General features: G+C 45.7%; 1 protein-coding gene across 1 annotated transcript in view; it reads right to left on the bottom strand.

The window, feature by feature from the left end:
- Nucleotides 1-59: 59 nt before the first annotated feature.
- VCP (valosin containing protein) overlaps nt 60-22,646 on the bottom strand; it is a 27,910-nt gene continuing 5,323 nt past the window's right edge. The window contains exons 3-18 of the mRNA XM_010564218.1: nt 17,179-17,290; nt 16,621-16,793; nt 14,316-14,458; nt 12,707-12,837; nt 10,381-10,512; nt 9,895-9,997; nt 7,929-8,062; nt 7,536-7,671; nt 6,371-6,483; nt 5,543-5,707; nt 5,314-5,436; nt 4,038-4,250; nt 2,491-2,799; nt 1,427-1,582; nt 932-1,086; nt 60-516 (exon numbers count right to left, since the gene is read on the bottom strand). Coding sequence (XP_010562520.1) covers nt 411-516; nt 932-1,086; nt 1,427-1,582; nt 2,491-2,799; nt 4,038-4,250; nt 5,314-5,436; nt 5,543-5,707; nt 6,371-6,483; nt 7,536-7,671; nt 7,929-8,062; nt 9,895-9,997; nt 10,381-10,512; nt 12,707-12,837; nt 14,316-14,458; nt 16,621-16,793; nt 17,179-17,290 — 2,404 coding nt within the window. The 3' untranslated portion in view covers nt 60-410. The remainder of the gene's footprint in view (nt 517-931; nt 1,087-1,426; nt 1,583-2,490; nt 2,800-4,037; nt 4,251-5,313; nt 5,437-5,542; nt 5,708-6,370; nt 6,484-7,535; nt 7,672-7,928; nt 8,063-9,894; nt 9,998-10,380; nt 10,513-12,706; nt 12,838-14,315; nt 14,459-16,620; nt 16,794-17,178; nt 17,291-22,646) is intronic.

The following is a 22,646-nucleotide window of genomic DNA, read 5'->3' as shown; positions in this document are numbered from 1 at the left end:
AGAGACACACATTTAAGAGACAGCGCCAGCACCACAAAAAGGAACTGCTGGGACCTGGCTAGAGTTTTGGAGGATTTTTATTAATTTTTTTTTTTGTTTTTTTTTTTTTTTTTTTTTTTTTACACAGGCTAGCGTTGTACCCTTTGCTAAAGCTGCTGATTCTGCCACATAAACTAGAACAGAAATTTCTCAGAAATTAAGTCAGTTCCCCTCCTTGTTAATTCACTGTCTGCCTCCCACCTGAACAACAGTCTGGATTTGTGTTTGCAGAAAACATTCCCTGTACAAAGTCTGACGTGCAGCTACACTGTTCTGACTGAGGAATGAAGAAGCCAAGAGTCCATTGAACATTGGATTTTTCCTTGTACAACGTGGCCTGATTTGGAGTTTGGTCCACCGAGGACAGCCAGTTAACCGTAGAGATCATCGTCATTGTCTTCACTGTACACGTTGCCCCCGCTACCGCCTCCTGTGCCTTGGCTCGGACCGGCGCCGCCCTGGTTACCAGACGGGAACCTGTGTGCAGCGGTGCACAAGGGGAGAGAAGAGATGCTGTTCAAAAACCTCCTCACAGCTCAGCACCATCCTCTCCCTCCATGCCAACACCCCAGCGCCAAGTAGGGCAGGCCAGAGAAATAGGGTGAAGCCTTAGGGCAGGTCACGCAAAAGGCTCACAAGGCTGCCAGGTGTCGCTTGCGTTAGAGGAAGAAGGGTTGATGGACTTCAGGAGCACTAACAGAGCAGCTACAACCAACCCGCAGCACAGCCTACACCTGCCACATTGTGCACTGGCTGCTGTACGCGCTGGGGAGAACGTGAAAGCACAATGGAAGAAGGGTTTGTTACCCAGAATCCAGCAGAAAGCTGCCTCAGTGCTCTGCTCTGCAGCTGGCTGAGCCGCGCTGCCCTCCCGCCACTCCCCCATGGTTACCTGAAGCTGCCAAAGCCACGGCTCTGCTGTAGAGTCTGTGCAAACATCTCGTATTTCCTGATGTCGTTGTCACTAACAGAGCGGCGAGCAAAGCGCATGGCTTCCTCAAAGTGATCCCTGCGTATCTCAGGAACGGGGTCGTCCTCCTCCACTTCCTGCAGGGGGACAGAGGGCCTAGGTGAGCTGCATGTTCGAGCTCTGCGGCCCGACGGCGGCCCACAGCCTCTCTCCAGGCCAAGGTGCTCCAACACCTGCTAAGGCAGTGGCTGGAGAGGGACGCTGCAGCAGACTGAGTCAGGGCTACAGCAGGGGCCTTCTGAGCAACGCTGACCACGAGGCACCACAGGAGGGCCTCAACCTCCCACAGGACAAGAACAAATTGCTCCAGCTCCGCACTCTGTGCAAGAGCCCACTCGTCCCCACCTGAGGGTTACAGAGAAGAAGACATCACACCTCACACATGTGAGCGGGGAAAGCTCAGAGTGCCCCACTCACCATGGCGGAAGGGTTGGTTTGCCTCTCACGTTCTCGCCTGATCTCACTCTCGATGGACTCACGGATGGCCAGTTTGCAGGCACGCTGGCAAATTTCTGTCAGGTCAGCCCCCGAAAAGCCATTGGTCATCTTAGCTAGGAAATCCAGGTCAACATCCTAGTGAAAAAAAAAAGAAGCAAGAGACACCTCTCCTTAACACCTTACATCCTCAGGTGACAGAGAGGTGTTCTCAGATGCCATGGTATCAAAGTGCTGCCTTAACTCTGGCCACAGCTAGCTGTTAAGGTTCTTGTTTTTGGGAAGTTAACCACACACGAAGGCAGGCCACGCTTCCCACACACCCACCAAGAACCCACGAAGCAGCTGTAAATGCCTCTGCACCTGTGGATTTAGGATATGATTTGCTCAGGTCTTGGCATTAGGAGTTAAACAAAACACTGTTAGACTGGAAATGGAGATGGGGCACAGGCAGACCAAGACAAACCGACCTCCTCCTCTTCCCCCTCAACTGAGGGGGTAGTACTGCAACCTCATTTGAAGCTTTCCTTCCCAACAGAATCTGAAAAGGTAAGCTCGGCACAAAAAAGCTTGAGCTCTCACTTGACATCTGCTTTTCCCTGGTTAACTATCAACTGCATTACTGCCTGCTCCCCAGGCAAGGGACATAGCTCTTGCCTGTGATTGAGTTCAGCAACAATTAACTGCAACAGTTCCTCTTCAGTTTCCATTTCCCACCCCCGTGTTCTACATTTACTTTTCTTTCAGAGTACAAGAATCTTTTCCATCTTGCCATAACAGGCTTTCCTGTTCCCACACTGTGGGCAGAACTCCACTATGTGAGACAGACCTGCTGTGCTTACACTCTTGACACCTAGCTTCGTTGATACCTCGCCTCAGAGCTCAAGCCTCCCCCTACCTCTTCATATCCATCCTTCAGGGACTGAAGGTTTCCCAGCTCTGTATCTCATGGAGCAGCCACCAGCCCTCTGCTCTGTCCCCAGCTTGAGAAGCACATGCAACACACAGCAAACCCAAGCTGGATGCAGTCAGGGTGCAGATCCTACCTTGGCAACTGGCGACTTCCTCAGGTTGGCCTTAAGAATAGCAACCCGGGACTTCTCGTCAGGCAGGGGGATGTAGATGAGCTGATCCAGACGGCCAGGGCGCAAGATGGCTGGGTCAATGATGTCTGGCCTGTTGGTGGCACCAATAATGAAGACGTTCTTCTTGGTGGACATGCCATCCATCTCTGTCAGGATCTGGTTGATGACACGGTCTGCAGCACCACCACCATCGCCGATATTGCCACCTCGAGCCTTTGCAATCGAGTCCAGCTCATCAAAGAAGAGCACACAAGGGGCTGCTTGGCGGGCCTACAAAAAGCAAATTGGAACAATCAGTCCATGTTAATACCACTGGCAAGGAGCACACTCACTTCACGCTAAGCCTGCCCTACCATTAAAGCAACTCAGAGGATACCAGAGCACTGCTGCTGCAAGGAGAGCTTGGAGGAGCTGCTCTAGAACAGCCTCCTGCCACACAAACCCTCAATTAAATTCTCCTGAAAAACAAGCTGAATTTCCCCAGAGCCAGGAGCATTGTGAACCAGGCAGGAAGGCAGTAACTCCAATGCCTAGAGGGAAAGCTGGAGCCGATTTGCCTAACTCTCCCTGCAAGAACTGGGGACATCAATTGGCTACTTAGGCACTCAAGTGTCAGTAAGCAAGATACATCCAAGGGGGAAGGGGGAAATCCAATCGTTGTCTTCAGCTGCCTAATGGGCAGTTATAAGGAAAAGGGAGCCAGACGTTTCTTTGAGGTGTGCAGTGAAAGGATGAGACCACAGGCACAAACAGCTGCAAAGAAAATTCTAGTTAGAAATAAGGAAAAATTCTTCACAGTGAGAGCACTCAAACACTAGCACACAGGACCAGAGAGGTCAGGGATTCTCCATCCTTAGCAAGCACTGAGAACATGAGGCACTGAGCACCCTGATAAAATTTCCAAGTTAACTCTCTGCTCTGGGCAAACAGCTGGACTAGATGGCCTCTAAGGTTCCCTCTCAACTTAAATTTTTCTCTCTCACTCTCCTTCCAACTTTGTTCTATCAGCACCTTCCCTGAACCACAAGAGCAACGATTCCCAGGATAATCCATGCAGATACCTTCTGGGACAGGAGGCAACCCTACTGATGGGGCAACTGGGCAGAAAGAGTGAGCTCCTTTCTAAGCCATGTGTACTGCAGGACAAGAATCCATAGGGTATTTTGAAAATCTGTAGATGGTGATAGCTAATGAGCTGTCCAGGTAAATTTTCAGGGTTGTGGAGGATGTCCATACCATCCTAAAGCTAGCCTCCCTGCTAAGGCGCTGGGGCATTTATCATCCTGCACCAACAGATGCAAATTGCAGCCCGAGAAACAGTTTAAATAGCTATGTTGCTAAAGATGATTAATTCCCTAACATCAGGAAAGCAGCCCTCACTCTCAGTGCAAGTGGGCAAAACACAGAAGACACAACCAAGAACCAGGCCAGTAAGACAGATGCAGTGGAGACAAAGTTCTGAGGTACCTCAGCACAGACATAGCTCAGGGAGAAGAAGAAACACTTACCTTGTCAAAGATCTCGCGCACGTTGGCTTCAGACTCACCAAACCACATGGTGAGCAATTCTGGCCCCTTGATGGAAATGAAATTTGCCTGACATTCATTGGCAATGGCTTTGGCCAGCAGCGTCTTACCACAACCAGGTGGCCCATAGAACAGAACCCCTTTTGATGGGGTCATACCAAATTTGAGGAACTTGTCCGGGTGCTCCACAGGATACTGAAGGAGAACAAAACAAACAAAAACCTCTCATGGTTAGCCAGAACAGGCTTGTACCTTAGAATCACAGAATGTTTTGGGTGGGAAGGGACCTTCAAAGATCATCTGGTCCAATCCCTGACAGGTCAGTTTGTTTCTCCTCCCACCAGAAACACTACCTGAGATTTGTGGTGGGTTAATCACAAAATCCTGCCTGCTTGGTGCCACTGGATTTTTTAAATGGACACTGGTTGGAAAAGCACCACAGCTAAACTGAAAAGCTGCCTTAAACAACCTATTTACCTCTAACAACTAAGTACCAGCTCAGGTAGTTTTCCAGCACACTTAACCCCAACTTCACTCTGCCCCGCAGAAGCAAAAGGGAACAGCTCATTATCTAACCTATTCGCTGTGCTCTCCAGAGATGGGCAAGGTGTCTGATGTGAGAATTTATCCTCAGCAATGAGGTCAGAGATAGGTGATGATTTCAACATCAAAAAATTAGATTGAAAATTAGATTCTTCTGTTCACAGACAGGATGTTTCTACAATGCCAACTGAAAGCTGGAAAGTATTAAACACAAACCGTTCCCATGCAGCTGCCAGGAGTTTCCACAGACACTTTGTGACTTTTTGTCCCAGTCTTTCCCTTCATAGAAGGCTTCACAATCCCTTCTCACCTGTCCCTTGCTAATGCTGATGGGAAGCCCTTCAGAGGCTCTCTATATGAGAATCTTCATCCACATTCTGCCATATAGAGCCACCACGTAAGAGGATTCTCAACAGTGGTCCCACTGCTGGTTTCCACTTAAGAGAAGCAGAACTGCTGCTGTTTCTGCATGCAGCACAACACCCACCCAAGATGACACTGAAGACTCAGCTAAGGAAAGCCTGATGCTGCTTCCCAGTACGTTCCTCTTGAAGTTCACTAAGCATGGTATTTTTAGTCCATTACAAGCAAATTCCATAAAAACCTCTGCATTTACCCTGTTCACAGCCCAAACAGGTATCCAAAGTAGTTCTGGATTTTATTATTATAATTATTTTTCAAGCTGATTAGGCAAAAATGTGTTGGAAAGCCTTACCTGTACAAGCTCCTGGAGTTCTCTCTTTACATCTTCTAGACCACCAATATCTTCCCAGGTTACTTGTGGCACCTCCACCACAGTCTCCCGAAGAGCAGAAGGGTTGCTCTGGCTCAGAGCCCACTATCGTTAGAAGAAACAGCATTATATTAATTCTAACACATCATGTTCACTTGCTTCAGACAAGCAAATACACATTGCATGCAAAAGAGGGGCACTCCTGCATTACCCTGAAGTCATCCATGGTCACAGCCAGCGAGTTCATCACTTCAGCATCAATGGTTTCATCTTCTAGGTCTATGAGATCCATCTTCTTTCTGATAGCCTGAAGAGCAGCTTCTGAGCAAAGAGCAGCCAAGTCAGCACCAACATGGCCATGGGTCTCGTTTGCCACCTGAAAGCAGAGCACTGACTATGACTCACAGGGATACGAGCAAGCGCTCTGCAAGGGCAATGCATGCTCTGATCACTCACTGGGAAATGCAACAAAGCTCTGGAAGACAGCAACATCACTGTTTTGCTGCGGATTCAAGACAAGTGCTATCACATATTTAACAGGCAAAGACACCGCTGTTCCACCTCCTACTTGAGATGAAAGCTGCAACTGGAATTCAGATGGTGTGCAGAAAGACAACCCTGAGGACTGCAGTTCTTCATCCAGGACAGACATTACAGGAACCATCCAGTTTACACATGGTGTCCAGGGTCACCACAATGCTCACCCAGCTCTGTGTGAGCTGCTTCAGGCTTGCTTTACTTTTAAAGAGAATGCCACAGCAAACAAACCCAAGAGGACAGCGGCAAGGCACTTCCAGAATGGACTGACACACATTGGTTTCACTTAGCCATGCCATTCTTAACTAGTGAGTGAGAATTTTTGGTCACTGGTAAACTAGTTAGAAGGAAGCCCACAGATCATGCATTCACCCAGTTTCATGCTGTCCTAAATGAGCAACTACATTTATGCGATCAAGCCTTAACAACTCTTCCACTACAAAACAGAGCATTGGGAACGTCTGTCTGCAGAGACAAGGTTTCCTAATAGCACGCTACTCACCTGTTCCAGATCCACATCATCAGCCAGTTTCATATTTTTCGTGTGGATCTGCAGGATCTCCAGGCGCCCAGTGGCATCTGGGATACCAATATCTACCTCTCTGTCAAAACGACCTGGGGAGTACAAAACATATGCTGAGCTGCTGATTCTGCGAACTAGAGGAGCTGCAGTTGCTGCTTTCCTCTGACTGAACAACCTGATGACAAGCCACAAACACATACAATTTCGGAGAATGCCAGAGCTTTGGGTTTCTCTGTAGCATCTGTCAGCACAGTAGCAGAGTCAGATCAGAGAAGGAGGAAAGGCTTTAGCCATTTAGGGAAAGTGATACTACTGTATTAACTAGAGTTCAAGATCATATGACACAAAAGATTGCTGGTTTACTAACTTATAAGCCTCATTTTTAGGAAAATATGCTTCCCCGAACCAACATACCATGAGACATTTTTCTTTATTTCTACCTTTGTGTCTACATCAGAAGAGTCCACAAATACTGAGAGACTTCATTTTTCAGAACTTTCACAGCAGTACCCAAGTGCTGAAAAACACAAACTGCCCCCATATCTGGAGAGGCAGGAAACCTAGGTATTACTGCAATATTAACTAAGGTACATACACCTATCATTTTTCTCTAGCCACAGCTGTGCATTCCAAGGGCTTGCTACACATTTAAGAGGCTGTTTTCCCCTGCACACTTGAGTCATTTCCTATTACAGACTTTACCAACTGGTCATAAACCAGTCATTCATTCACACTGCAAAGTTTCAAAAACCTGAATCTCAGAAACTACCAGACTTCTCATCAATAAAAGAAAAATAAATCAGACAATTCAGAGCCTTCTGCAACCTAAGGCATGGACATTCCCTTAAGCATTTAATCCTTCAGTGTGTCCTGAAATAGCTTCACCTAATAGAGGCTTGCACGCTTTTCCACGTTGAAGTATTTTTTTAATTCCACAAGTTCTAACCTAATACAGCACAGAAAATGATACCGAAGTCTGGAAGCCTAGAAATGAACTTCAAACAAGCATCTGGAGACAGGTCAATAGTTTAAGTAACACACAGAAGATGTTTAGTATCAATTTCTGCTCAATCCTTCCAAGGCCCCTGAAGCACAGCCTGTAACAAAGTATGTGATACACAAAAAAGACTGCAATCGTGGTTACCAAATCGCCTGAGTGCTGGGTCAATGCTGTTAGGTCTGTTGGTAGCTGCCATAACAATCACGTGTGCTCTCTGTTTCAGTCCGTCCATAAGAGTCAACAGCTGAGACACTATGCGACGTTCCACCTCTCCATGTGTCTGTGGAGAGAGAAAGCACTAGTTAGACCAAAAGCTCTACAACAGGAGCACAGCAGCTAGTACTGCACCAGAGCAGACAGATATGACAGCCCTGAGCTGTTAAGAAACATCATGAACTGATATCTGATTCTTCTCAGAATACCACTGAAATCAGGCATTAAGTTAAATACTGCTTTACTGTGTAGTCAAATGCAGAGATTCATGCCAGTTTCTACCAAAGAGGACGTACTACTTTACCTTCTACAGGCTTTCTTTACCTTCTCTCTCTTAGGAGCAATGGCATCCAGTTCATCAATGAAGATGATGGCAGGAGCGTTCTTCTCTGCTTCTTCAAAGGCTTTCCTCAGGTTGCTCTCAGACTCACCAGCCAGCTTGCTCATGATCTCAGGACCTGAAAAACAGCAGCACTGTGGTACCCAGAAGAAAGGCAGCTAGCCCCAAGACATGCAGCTGAATTTTTTTAGTACAACGTTCACATGGAGCAATCTATTTTTCAAGCCAAAGCAAATACTATCAACTGATTTCACTGAATTTGCAGCTGAACAGGCAAGAACAGCACGCAGAATTACTTTCTATCATTATTCTGGTGTTTTCAGTTTACTCTAACAGAATACAGCGCTAGTCAATGAGCTACCTTTAGCTGCCTCTTTCCTTACCCTATTTCACACTCGGTGAGCTTCTCTGTAATGTGCCACCACACACTGTTAATGCCAGTCCTAGCTTGCAAGAGGAAGCAATCAAATTATATGGTGGTGAATTATCAGGGTAGGGAAGGAAAGCTCTAAGATGCTGAAGCTGCCTTTAGCTTACATTACACAGGTATACATTTACCTCTGTAAGATCCTATAAATGTGTTTAAAAAAACCCCAGCAAAACAAAACAAAAAAAATCAAAACCCCAAACCCCATCTCCTCTCAAAGAATAAATTAAAAAAGTTAAAATGTGTAAGCACAACAATCCCAGAAGGAAGGACAGCATTCCCCTGAGATCCCCTACAATTGCTGAACACTAGTGTAGGCTTACAGATTTATTCCGTCTGATTTTTCCATCATGCTGATGGGAGTGAATGAAGAGAAAGTATGCTTCTAGAAGATCCAAGAAAAAGAAACCTGACCCTCAGGAGTGCAAAGCTGCTAGCTGATTGAAGCACATCAGCTGCAGAGTCACTGGTGCAGGCAGGTACTAAGAGTCTTTCATTACAGGTAATTCACCAGTTCATACCAGCTCTTGTCTAAAACACTGCCTGCAGTTCCAGGCTTGGGACCAGCAGACAGAGAATGCATCACTAACTCTGACAACGTTATTTTTATTATGCAATAGAAGTGCAAGTGTCTAAAGAAATGTCAGGCTTGTTAGCATTCAGTGACAGCTTACACACACCTTAGGAAGTATATGACAAGGACAACATATGGTTAAAACCAGCCCATTTAGACTTGGTATCTTGAGATATGAAGCAAGTCACTTCCCTACTGCTGGTCGCTGCTATGCTGTGCTATATACTCCACTGTTATTGCCTTCATTGGTCTATGTGATTGAAATCAGAAAAGAAAAGCAGCACTCCTTAAGTAAAAATGTTCAGTTATTCCAGCACCAACTGTAAAAATCAGACAGAAAAGCAGTGAGGAAAATTCAGAATTTGGTCCTTACTGGACATAAACCAGTAAGCATCTCAACTGCTACAGGTGCGAGTTATCAATAAGAGATTCTGTCACTTGGTAGCTAAGTCCCAAGGTACTCATTATAGCTTTCAGGAAAGTTCCTCCCAATTAATGGTATGTGAAACAAAACAGGTCTTGTGCTTTACTTGAAGGGAAAGAAATCCACAGCAGACCAGCTGCTTTTCTGAATGGAACATGGTGGCAGCAACAGAAGCAGGTGTCCTGCACCCATATACTTAGAGTCATCTCAGCACTTCACTCCTAGCTCTGCTCTCACCAACATAAATGAACACCCAGACAGACAGACTCCAAGTCCCTGCGTTGCAAAGCTGTCTTCCAACCACCCTGCTACAACACAATCAAGCTTACGGGAAGTGCCACTACAGATGCTTCCCCACAAATGGCCCCCAAGTGTCCCCAGAGGCATGCTTGAAAGGGGTAAGGAAAGAAGTCAGGGAGACAACATGACTCTACGAGCCCTATTATTACCATAATACTACCATTACCATAAGATGGATGAATGAGCACACAGCAGATCTGGGGCCAAAGCAGCCACAAAACTTACCATTGATCAGGAAAAAGAAAGCCCCTGTTTCGTTGGCCACCGCCCGGGCAATCAGTGTTTTACCAGTGCCAGGAGGACCATACAGCAGGATCCCACGTGGAGGCTGAGGACAAAGGCAAGGGAGTTAGGTGGTGAGCTAGTATCTGAATGCCTAAGTAGCTTCACGGTGAAACTGTAAGCATTTGGTAAAGCCAGTCCAAAACTGCGATGCAAACTCATACAACAGCTGTCCTCCCAACATTGCTATGAACACCCTTACTACTTTGCATGACACACAAACAAAAACCTTGCCAGTAACTGACAACGCCGATTCAAAGCATCGCTCTGCTTTACAAGATGCTTTCCAGAACACGTAAGGAAATACTTTCCTAACAACAGCATTAAAAAAAAACAAACCCAAACACAAATTACTTATTCCACCTCTGACATCAAGAGCCATCTGCAAGGGCAAGCCCACTCATCCACCTGGTCCACACAGGGACTTACCTTGACCCCTATGGCCTTGAAGAGCGCAGGGTGTCGGAGGGGAAGTTCCACCATCTCTTTGATTTGGGCCAACTGCTTCCTGCAGCCACCAATGTCATCATAGCCCACTTCGTTCAGTGACTCCTCTTCATCCTACCCGGAAGAAAATATATTAAACATCTGAGTGAAAACAATGGTTCAACAACCCCTCCCAGTCTACAGAAGCCAGGAATCCGGGTTTTTGCTCGTAGCCACTTCTTTGCTGTCTTGACATTCTCACTTTCAAGACTTCCTCATGTCTTCTACGATTGTTTCTCAGCTCTGTCTTCCCAGACATACAAAGGGAATTGCCTGCATGTACCGAGACCTCACTGAAGCCCACCCTCTTGAATAACAGCCTCTGCTGCCAGGTTCCCTACAGACTCTAGTGCAAAACAAGCTCTGTGACCCTCTGATGTGGCTAACAAAGACAGCAATAGACAGTGAAGCTCAGTATAAAATATACTTATTCCTTAAACTGTAAGTGATATCTCTAACTCCTTGACATACTCTAGCTATCATACAGTTCTCAAACATAGGGTTGTCTTTTGGGATTGACTCACATAAACACAGGATGTTAAGATCCAGACATGCAGATAAGATCAACTGTAACAAATTCTTCCAGTACAGCTCTACAGCATCCATTCATTTGGCTGTCCAAATCTCTACTGGCCTTAGTTATCTGTAACATTATGTCCTGGTTTCGGCTGGGACAGAGTTAATTTTCTTCCTAGTAAATGGTACAGTGTTATGTCTTGGATTTAGTATGAGAAACACCCTGATGTTTTCAGTTGTTGTTAAGTAGTGCTTATTCTAAAGTCAAGTATTTTTCAGCTTCTCATGTCCAGCCAGCAAGAAGGCTGGAGGGCCACAAGAAGCTGGGACTAACTGGGCATAAGTGGGCGAGTGGTAAGCAATTGCATTGTGCATCACTTGTTTTGTATATTCCAATCCTTTTGTTATTATTGTCATTTTATTATTGTTATTATTAGCTTCTTTCTTTCTGTTCTATTAAACTGTTCTTATCTCAACCCATGAGTTTTACCTTCTTCCTTCCAATTCTCTCCCCCATCCCACTGGGTGAGGGGCTGTGAGTGAGCAGCTGCATGGTGCTTAGTTGCTGGGTGGGGTTAAACCACGACACATTAGGCCACACTAAAATAATAAAATAATACAGCCTGGAATCTCAGAAGGGCTCAGTCCAAGACCCACAAACAGGATCTACTACCTCAAGCAGGATACTCAGAGTTTAGTACCTACCAAGCACTGAAGGTCTCCAGGTTTGGAGATTCCTGCCCTCTCTGGGTCCTGCCCCAGGGTTGCGGGAAACCTTTTTCCTAGCATCTACTGCGAATTTCCCTTGATCCAGCTTAATGCCATTGCCTCTAGTCCTGTCACTGGCCACAGCTCTCTGAAGAGCTTGGTCATCCACCCCCTCCCATCAGGCAGTTGCCAGTAAGTTGCCCCTTTGCCTTCTCTCCAGGCTCCATCATCCCACTCTTCTAGCACCTCCTCACTCATTCTGACCTCCAGCTCCTCATCATTTTGGCGGCCTTGGTTGCTCCTATCTGTCTCTGCTGTGTCCTGAAGAGCCCAAACTGGACTCACGGAGTGCCCAGATGCAGTCTCACAAGTGCAACATAGATGTGAATTTTTCAGAAGGCAGCTAACTACAAACCAGCCATCACCCTGGTTTGCAGGTAGTAAAAAGGCACTTACTTTATGCAGTATGCAACCACCTTAGCTCATTTCTCTGAGATTTCCTACTCTGTAATACTAAGGTGGCCCCAAGACCTGACAGACAAGCCACTCAGCCTGCCTGAAGCTTGGAACACTCAAGGCTAAATATCTTAAGGGACTGGGGAAATTTTTTTTTTTTTTATTTTTTTTTTTTTTAAGTCAACCATTTGGGGGTTTCAAATTTCTCACTGAAAAAGCACGAATTGCTTTCTTAGCAACATTGTAAGCTCTCCCTGCTATCAATCAAGGGAACTTTGGAATTAAAAGATGCATCCAAGTCCAGCATAAGATATCTGGAAGCAGATGCAAAACCAGCTGCTGCCAAAGTATGGCATCTCATCAGCAAACCTACACACTGGTGCTATCTCAGCATATAAGGAAGGACACTGGAAATGTATTTCTCTACCTCCAGCAGCAGCTCATCTCCTGAAACCGGAGCTTCTAACCATTACATTCAATACACAAAACCAGGAACTCCAAACACTGCTGCTCTCAAGCACTGTCAAACAAACAGATTTCAGACAGAGGTGATTTAGGTAGGAGAACTGCATGGGAGGATTCTGCTCACCTCTCGTTTGATGGGCTCTCCTTCACAGTGGATCACTGTGTCTGGAGCCACTATACAGTATGGACTCGGATCTGTCTCCACCACTTTGAATTCCACTGCACGCATCCCTCCACGCACCAAGAAGATGTCACCTGTAAAATCCCACACTTAGTAGCCTGCTGCAGCTGACATCTCCAAAATGTCGACCCTTGTGCTACCAGCAGCCCCAGAGGGCAAGAAGTGGGTTACACAGGTATACACTGCTGGCATTTGCAACACTGCTCTGCATTTTAAACTCCAGAGCTCCATGTACTGTGACTACCCGAGCACCGTTTAGATCTGCAGCAGTTGAAGCTCTCAAATTTCATCCAGTAACAAACAGCAAGCAAAACCAGCAAACAATAGAAAAGAATACTCTGCCTAAATACAAAACACAAAGGCAAGGAATCACATTTCTTTTCCATTCAGTTTCAATTTAACATTTCTAAAACATGCAAAAAGCCCTAACTTAATAAAAATTCATTTTGAAGTTATTATAGTTGCTACTAGTTATAACTGGTTGTCTCCAGAAGCAGAATAATATATAATACTGCACTATGACTCCAGACTAAACTGGGCTACAGAAGCTGGATAACTTCAGCTTCTGTTTACAGTGTATGTCCTGGTTTCAGTTGGGACAGAGTTAACTGTCTTCCATGTAGCTGATATAGTGCTAATGTTTCTGAGTTTGGTATGAGAAGAATGTTGATAACATACTGATATTTTCAGTTACTGCTAAGTAATGTAGACTAAGTCAAGGATTTTTCAGCTTCTCATGGCCAGCCAGCAAGAAGGCTGGAGGGCCACAAGAAGTTAGGAGGAGAACACAGCCAGGGCAACTGACCCAAACTGGCCAAAAGAATATTCCACACCCTATGGCATCATGCCCAGTATATAAGCTGGGGGGAGTGGGGGTGGGGGAATCACCACTCGGGGACTAACTGGGCATCAGTTGGTGGGTGCTGAGCAATTGCATTGTGCATCACTCGTATATCCTAACCCTTTTATTACTACTATTGTCATTTTATTAGTGTTATCATTAACGTTATTAGTTTCTTCTTTTCTGTTCTATTAAACTGTTCTTATCTCAACCCAAGACTTTTACTTTTTTTTCCCCAATTCTCTCCCCTATCCCACTGGGTGGCGGAGAAGTGAGTGAGCAGCTGCGTGGTGCTTAGTTACTGGCTGGGGTTAAACCACGACAGTGTATTAGGACCTACTTGTTCCAGCAGAATTGCTACTAGCACAACTTCAAAAATGCACTCGGTTTTCTACACACTTTCTCAGTCATTACTTTGAAGAAGTGAGTTTAGTCAGAGTGACAGCTGGTATACCCAACCTATTGATTAATATGCAAGCAACTCCCTAATTCCACCAAGTGATTTAATGATATTTTCTCCCGAGTTCTACCTGAACCTTTTCTGATGCTCTCCCATCTCATGTAGCAAAAAACCACAGGAGAACTATCATCTACACAGGTCAGTCTAATGCTTTGCAGAGGTCTGTGCAAGCTTCTAGAAATTCTTTTTATTCAGTCTCAGGACTAGCTCACACTTGCTGCCATCAGGACTGTAATAACAGGCACTATTACCTTTCCTGATGGGTCTGTATGCTTCCAGGAAGTACGGCTTGAGATAGACCTCAAACAGATTCCCGGTGATCCCTTCTACCGTGTCATCAATTGGCAGCACATGGATACGTTTGCCATATTTCACATCTGGGCACGGCTGGATGCTGCAACAGAAGAAACCTTCAGTTAGCCACATCATGCTGGAGTTACACCCAAGTCTGGAAAAGGAAGTGATGCCCCTTCCCAGGCCAGTACAAATGCCAGAAAGGACCCTCCAAAGCCCTGGTGAGACTTCCCACCTGCGTAAGAACATTTCAGTACTGACCAGGCAAAAATCATGCCCATCAAGAGCAGTCTTCACAACACTCACTTTCCTTCGCTCCTCTCAGCCCTATCCAAGACCACTGGGAAATTTCATACTTTCTTCCTACCCCCCTGCTCTTCTGTAGCCTCCCTCGCCACCCTCAAGACACATTCACAAGCTACTTATGCCACCTAAAGACCTGTGAGAGTCAGGAGCTAACTTTTGTTTCAACAATGAGCTACTGCTGAAGCAGCTGCAAGGGAAAGGGAGCTGGGGGAAGCTTTTTGTTCCTTCCTCTCTCTAACTTACTACAAAGACCAGAGCCCCTGTCGCTGACAACCCTGATTCTGAGCAAAGGCTCTCACGGTACCAACCAGCGGTAACCAGCTTGCAGCCAGGTGTCTGTCAGTCCCACCTTGCGGAGGCTGACATTTAGGTTAAAGTCTGAAGGCCCCTTCCCCCTTTTTAAATGAACACTACAGTTATTATTTTGCAGTGTAGGAGAACAGCCTACTGTAGCAATAGCTCCAAGTATCAAGCTGTGGCAGAAAGCTCAAACAGGCTTTGCCAGCTAAGAAAAGCCTATGTGGAACTGCAGCTGAGCATGCAACTTTTCATACATGACTTTGCTCAAGACTCTTAATAGATTCTTTCACCACGTGCTTTACAGAGAGGACACAGCAGAAGGGTAAAGACAGACTGCCTCAGAAGGGAAACAGTTGACAGACCACAAGCAGGAAGTGATTAGCACATGAATCTGGATTTTGGCAGAAACCAGGCCACGGAAAGTAACAGAATAAGCAGTCAAAGATCAGCAAGAAAAATTCTGAGGGCAAGAGGTGTGAAAATTCTCTGACCCTTGCAACACAGTGAAGACAATTGCTCATGCATTTGGGAGGCTGAGAACCACTACACAGTCCCAACAGAGAAGGGGAGAGTACAGGCTGAACTGTCACACTAGAAGTGACTCTTAACCGGGAACTCATATCAGGTTAAAGTAAGGATTCAACTTTATTTTAAATCCACAGACTGACACAAAGCACTGTTCCATTCCAACTACCGTGGCGTTTAAAACTTGCATTTTCTAGTGGTAGAGGGATGGGTGGAACAGCCTCATTTCCCTCCTCTATAAAGTTTCTATGAATCACATTTTGCACTTGAAGATTATTCCAGATATCACCTCAGAAAGTCTAGTGTCAGAAATGAGACTCCAATCTTCCCAGAACATGCAGGATATTCCAGATTAGGACGATGCTCAGGAAGAGGATGAGCTGTTAGCCCTCCCACACTTAGGCCTGCAAACTAGCATTTTTATGTTTAAGAAATGCTCACATGCTTCCCTCCCCCACTCCCATCACAGAATGGAACCTATCTCCCAGAAGCTGAGATGCATACTTCAATGCATTCCCACTCCTTTCTGCAAGTGTTGCACAACAAAATCCCTGCAACACCTTTTAAGCATTCCTAATTTTAAAATTATTTTTACAAGAAAACATCCTTAGGGGATTTTTAATCTTGCTATTTGACTGCTTCATGTTTTCATTGCTCATTTCTAGCAAATTTTAACTTCTGTTTCCCATAGGGCAGCTCAGATACTACAAGATCAATTACAGTGTTGTTAAATGACTTCCACAGTTAACACTGTGGACATTAAAAATTAAGACAAGAAAAATTTGCGAGTTCACCTGACACTGTAAATTTGGGAAGACGACTGTGACAACAGTGGGATGAATGAACCACTCAATTTAATGACAGAACCTGGGCTCATGAAGGTCCTGCGGAGACTTCAAGAATCTTTAGCATAATTTTTTAGTATTAATCTGAATATGCATACAGCCAGAAACACATGCAAAAATAAACTGAGATCCCTGATCTTGAAAACACTTGTATAATCTCCTCTGGAAGATGTAGGAATACTTCCTGCAGACCCTGCCTCTGCTACTGACTCAATCAATTCAGAGCCAACACACAAGTTATTTAGGCAACCCAGGGATACGCAACAGTTAGCAAACAAGTCCTCACCTGATCACGTCACCCAGACGCACCCTCAGGTTGTTGCGAACAACCCTATTCATGCGAATCTTCTCATCTGAGCAGGTGTCATCTGAGAGAACAATGCAGACCGCTTCTCTCCTCTTCTTTCCTTTTAGCAGGACAGTGTCTCCTCTGAAGAGTTGCAATTCATCCATTTTTGCCTGTAAACAGTAATAACATCAGAACAAGCTTTTGATAAAACAAGAATTCAAGTATTTGAAGGAGAGTTACTTGACTTTGGAGAATTACATCTTGGAAGCAATATATTAAATCCACAAGGACAGAGGCTCCCACTACGCTGGTCAAGAGCTAATCCTGAAGCCAGACTAAGGGCACAAGTTCAACTGAATCCTACAAAATTGAGAATCAAAATACATTTTAACATGTAAGAGTGTTAGGAAACAAGACAACCCTCCCTCACTCATAACAGCTGCAGCTTCCAACACAAATACTTAGATTCATGTTGCAAAGTTACATTTCAAGTTAATACATAGCAACAGCTTGCAAATTACCAGATTAAATGGTTTGCTTTTACAGATGACGCACCTGGGACAGTGACACAACACTGTTGTCTTCATTGATGGCTTCATCAACAATTAACCGATTGGGCCTGTTCTTCTGCTTCAGAATAGCAGTCGATAAGTCATCCGCTTTAGAACTGGTGAAGAAAACAGAAGTTATAAGTCTGAGTGATACTGCTCCCCACTTGCCAGCCACTCCCGTTTTCATCTCCATTTTCTACAGGTTTCTTTGTTGTCTTGTCTTTTAGAAGCTATACTTGTTTGTAAGACAAAGGAGAATGTTTTTCCCAGGCACTAGTTGCAGAAGTTCAAAGCACAATGTTTCCCATCAGTAAACATAACTACTTTACTAGCCTCAAATGGAAACAGCTATGAAGCTATCTATGAAAAGAAGTGGTCAGTGAGATGTTGCTGACTGCAAGATGTTTTGCCTAAAAGAATTAGTCAGACTCATCTGAAATCACATGTAACCACTGCCACCGAAACAAAAGTTCAAGTCTATTTGGTGTCAAATCCCAGATAAATAGGGGAATTAAAGGACAATGCTGCAGCTCCCCTGACAGGAAGTTTTAAGAGGTTAGCCTGTCGAGGCTTATTAGTTAAACCTAGCAAGCCAGTAGAAATATTCAAGCGCTCATGAAAAATGGGGTGTTCTTTCTTTATTTTTTTTTTTTTTTTTTAGGATATAAATACCTTTCCACAATACCTTCACAGGAGTCACTGCAGCTCTTAGCCCACTGTGCCACAAGAAGTACAACAGATAATTTCGCTTGCCTTGACAAAACGGAGCAAATCAAACACCAAGGAAATGGAAGAAAGGCAGATTAAGTGTTTCCCTTCAAAATCTAATGCAGCAAATTCACTCTATGAAAGAAATATGAATTCAAACCAACTGATCCCCAAGGAGGTCTTGGAAGTTGTGCATTAGCCAGCCACAATAGCAGCGGGCTGTTTTAACTTCCCTTGGTGGGCGCCTGACTACTTTCTCCAAGTATTCAGATGTGCCAGTGTCTAAGGTCGGAACAGAAGACTTTGCACAGTTTGGTTTGATTCTGACAAAGTAAAGAAAGTCTTCCTTTGTCCTAAGTAAGCGGCAAGCACCAGCAAAGAGTAGGAAGCTCTGTGGACAACAGTGTTGGCCGTACACTTTGGCTCCATTTTGCTCTTTTACGGACAAATAACCAGAAGCAATCAAACCTTGAGTGGAAGTGGCAAAGCAAGCAGCTACACAGCACGAACGCAGAGTGTGGCAGCAGTCCATCACTTGGCATGCCCACTGCATTTTTAAAAGTCCATCAGAGAGGGGATGTACGGTGTGATGTTACCCCAGGTGCCCCTGCCCCTCAAGATAGACGTTTTTCCAAGACAGGCTATGCGGTATTGGCTACTTTCTCTGACACGTAAAAGGGGGAACAATACCAAGCAAGCCTATGAGGGCAGCCAGCTTGTTTCCAAGAGGTTTTCAAGCTTCGTGTAAGCCCTGGCAGCATAGGAAACATGTTGCAAATCACAAGACAACATTATTTTAAGTGAACAAAACCAGGAGTGGTAAAACACGTCTTTCCCGGACTGCCAGCACTGGGCAAGTTGCCTTTTTCCTCTCCTCTTTAAAGAGTGCAAGAGACAAGACATCGACATCCATCCCTTTCGATGCGAGATGTTACAGATCCATTCTTTGAACCCAAAAAGACACAAGAAAGGCTGCTGTATACATCCTGGGAGGACCTCACGAATTCCATCTTCAACCCAAAATGTGGTCTTGGTAGAGTCCTAAAAACTCTGGGATTTCCAGGAAGACAGAGAGCAACAGGAAAACTGAAACAATACACTGTCAGGCCAGACAGGATCTTGTGATTAAAACAGCGTGTAACACCAACAACCTACTCGTAAGGACCTTGCTTCTGCATTAGCTCTAGAAATTAATTTAGCAGGTAGATTGTAAAACTTGAGATAAAGGACACAGCAAGAAACAATACTATTTAGCCAGTTGTCCTGGTTTCAGCTGGGATAGAGTTAATTTTCTTCCTAGTAGCTGGTATAGTGGTATGTTTTGGATTCAGTATGAGAAGGATGTTGATAACACTGATGTTTTCAGTTGCTGCAAAGTAGAGCTTAGTCTAAAGTCAAGGATTTTTCAGCTTCTCATGCCCAGCCAGCAAGAAGGCTGGAGGGCCACAAGAAGCTAGGACTAACTGGGCATCGGTAGGTGACTGGTGAGCAACTGCATTGTGCATCACTTGTTCTGTATATTCCAAACCTTTTATTATTATTCTCATTTTATTATTATTATCATTAGTTTCTTCCTTTCTGTTCTATTAAACTGTTCTTATCCCAGCCCACGACTTCTACCTTCTTCCTTCCGTTTCTCTCCCCCATTCCACTGGGTGGGGAGGAAGTGAGTGAGTGGCTGCGTGGTGCTTAGCTGCTGGCTGGGGTTAAACCATGACACCCGTTCAAAGCGTGAATGTAACTCATACCCCTCTGCACATGAGATGTGAATCCAAAGGCCTTTTGATAAGAAACCGCTGCCAGACTTTGGCTATATAAACTGTCACTGAAACTGAGCGGCTGTCCCTTGGGATGCAGAGACTGCCATGCAGTCTAAAAAAAACAGTCTGGGACACAAGATAAAAATAAATGGAAAAGGAACTGGGCAGCAAGTGGGAGCTTTTCGACCGCAACTGTCCATAAACCAGAAGCTGTATAAATCTCGAAAGAAAGTTCCGATACCTCCTGACACACAGCAGTGCTGAAGAGCACAGCAAGAGTTCCACTTTGTTCTGCTGAATGTGAGAAAAAGTTTTGGTACTGAAGAACTGAATCTACAGTTTCCCAAGTAAGAAGCGAGGGCTGGATCAATGTTGTCAGTACATTACTGCACTTAAAGCAACTGAAAAGCTTGGAGGCATTAAAAATGGAATAAAGGTCTCCAAGAAACAGCATGCAGGCATCTAAATGTCTGGGATCAGCTTCAGTTATCTGACCTGATAAGTTCTGTAGACAAAGAAACAAAGGTGTTTTAAAATTACGTCAGCTACACAGGAGAGTGATATTATTTCTCCTACAGACAAGTGTAAGGACTTTGAGAGACAACTACTACCCATCTTTCAGCAGCAATTTAGAATATTGTTATTATCACCATTTGCCCTCACTGCATCTCTCGGGGGTTCCTCGTGCTCTAACTGAAATGAAAGAGCAAAATACACCCATGCACCTCAGCCACACTCAGACAATCCCTGACGTTTGTGCAGCAGAGAAGGAAAGCCTAAGGCATGGGTTGGGGTTCTCTCCTGCCAACTTTCCTACACGTGCTGGTGAACTTCAGTGGAGGGTAGGACAGACAGCTAACCTAGGTAATTTTTAAAGCTCCTCAATGAGTTTCCCATCAGAACCAGCCTGGTGCAAATCCTCTAGATCATCACCCCTACTCACCCCTTTTGTCAACTCCCTCACACACTTTCCCTCTCACTCCTTTCTTTCACTGACTCAACAAAGAGATAAACTGAACACAAAATGTAGCTTTAGGGCTGTTTTGGTATTAAAAGGAAATTCAAAGCCTGCATCAAGCCTGCCCCAGACAGAGGCCAGAAGTGAGGACACAATCCCCAGCACAGCTAATGGCCAAACTTGCATATAAAGCACAAGACATCAATAAAATTGAAGCAAATATGTATTAGCCCTAAAGACCAACAATAACGGGTTCCCTGTTCCGATCCTCAGCCCCCTTTTCTCTCTCAGTGAAGCAGTCCAACAGCCCCATTTGACACAGGGAAAGAGGGGGAGGGGGGTACTTTTTATAAGTTAAATCACCTCATCATTTTTCTCTGTGTCAGATCTCCCCCCTTCAGCATGTGATAACGCCCAGAGGCTATGCATTATGGTGGACGGTATGAAAAGCAAGAGCAGAAATTACCAGTTTGTGATTCTTCTGAAAATGACTACCAACCTCCAAAACTCCACTTAAATTAAGGGAATGGGTCACTTCCTGCAAGTCTGTGCTAAAAATATAGGAAAAAGTCACTGACTCAAAATGATTCCAGCTGCAGTAACGAAAGTGAAAACAGTCATGCATTCTGTATGCTGGTGTGCCTTTTTATCAATATTCACAGGAACTCGCTTCCGAGATAAAACCTGTCAGTGGTTTCTTACCACCCTGAACATCCATGTTACAGACTGAACTGTCTTCCCCAGGTAGGTATTAAAAAAAAAAATCCATAACACATATTATCCATTGAAGCAAACGAGTGAGGTGTCTGATGACTGCAGCCACTTAATGGAACAGCACGTGACAACCAAGCGGTGAGTTCATACTCATGCTTGATATGCCAAGTTCTCAAACACTGTTTCAGACAGGTAGGCACACGAAAATGAGAATCTCTTCAGAAACCGCACTCTCCTGCCTCTTGCCGTGCTACTTGCTGTGCTAAGGCTCAGTTCAGCAAGATGGCTGCCAGCAGCACTGACCCCAAAACGGCAACTAAAGAGTAACTGTCTTCCAGCTGCAGAATAACTTTTGTTGATTCCCATGGGCTGAGAAGAACTTTGCTAAAGTAGAAATTTATTTCTAAAGACACTGTTCACCTCAGTTGCAAAACATGCCTCCAAGACCACCACTTCCACCACAAGCTCTACCACGGACAATGAATTCTTGGCACACCTCGCTGGAACTGACTCAGTAGGACCAAGCAGGTCTAAATTTCAGGACTTGCAAAAGGAAAGGAGAACATAAACAATGGACACTAAGGGGACCAAAAGCGCCTCTGGCAAGGCCAAAAAGTCCCATTAAGTATTCCTGGATTTGGGACGTTTCTCTTTAGGTTCTATTTTTACGCCTCTCAAGGGGCAATGGAGTGGCTTGCACACGTGGGCTGGGAGCCGAGAGACCACTATTACTCAACTCATTTTTGAGGAGCGCGAAACACGATCCTCAGCCCTGAACTGAAAACAGTGAGGCGAGACACCGGAGACGAAAATATAGACGATTGCCTCAGCTGCCACAGAGGCCAGCCCGGCACAACATGTCTGCCTCTGCTAATGCCAAGTCACTTGCTAGCCCCAGCCCGAGGGCCGCTGCGGGGAGGGGGGGGGCCCATGTCCCCCCCCCCCCCCCCCCCGCCTCGCTGCCCCGCCAGCCGCTCCGGGGCCTGGAAAACAAAGCCCTCCCTGGCTGAGGCCTAGCCCAGGCGGGACAGCCCGGGCCCTGCCGGGGCACGGCAGGCAGGCAAGGCGGCCCCGGGCGGGGGCACGGCCAGGGCCCAGCGGGAGGCCAGGCCCGGCCCGGCCCGGCCCGGCCTCGCCTCCCCCCCCCCATGACTCGACACTTCCCGGGGAGGCCCAGCCCGACCGGGGGGGAGGTGTGGGGGGGTAGGGGAGCGGTGCGGCGGTGCGCGGCCCATCCCCCTCCCGGCACCGCCGCCTCCTCCTCCTCAGGGCCCGCATGACACAGCGGGATCGCGGGACGGATCGGGCCCGCCGACGGGCCCGGGCCGCGCC

This window comes from Haliaeetus leucocephalus, unplaced genomic scaffold (assembly GCF_000737465.1).
Source record: "Haliaeetus leucocephalus isolate CR32 unplaced genomic scaffold, Haliaeetus_leucocephalus-4.0 Scaffold176, whole genome shotgun sequence".
Taxonomy (NCBI): Eukaryota; Metazoa; Chordata; class Aves; order Accipitriformes; family Accipitridae; genus Haliaeetus; species Haliaeetus leucocephalus.
The sequence above is the reverse complement of the archived record's forward strand: the minus strand, read 5'-3'. Positions and strand labels throughout refer to the sequence as shown.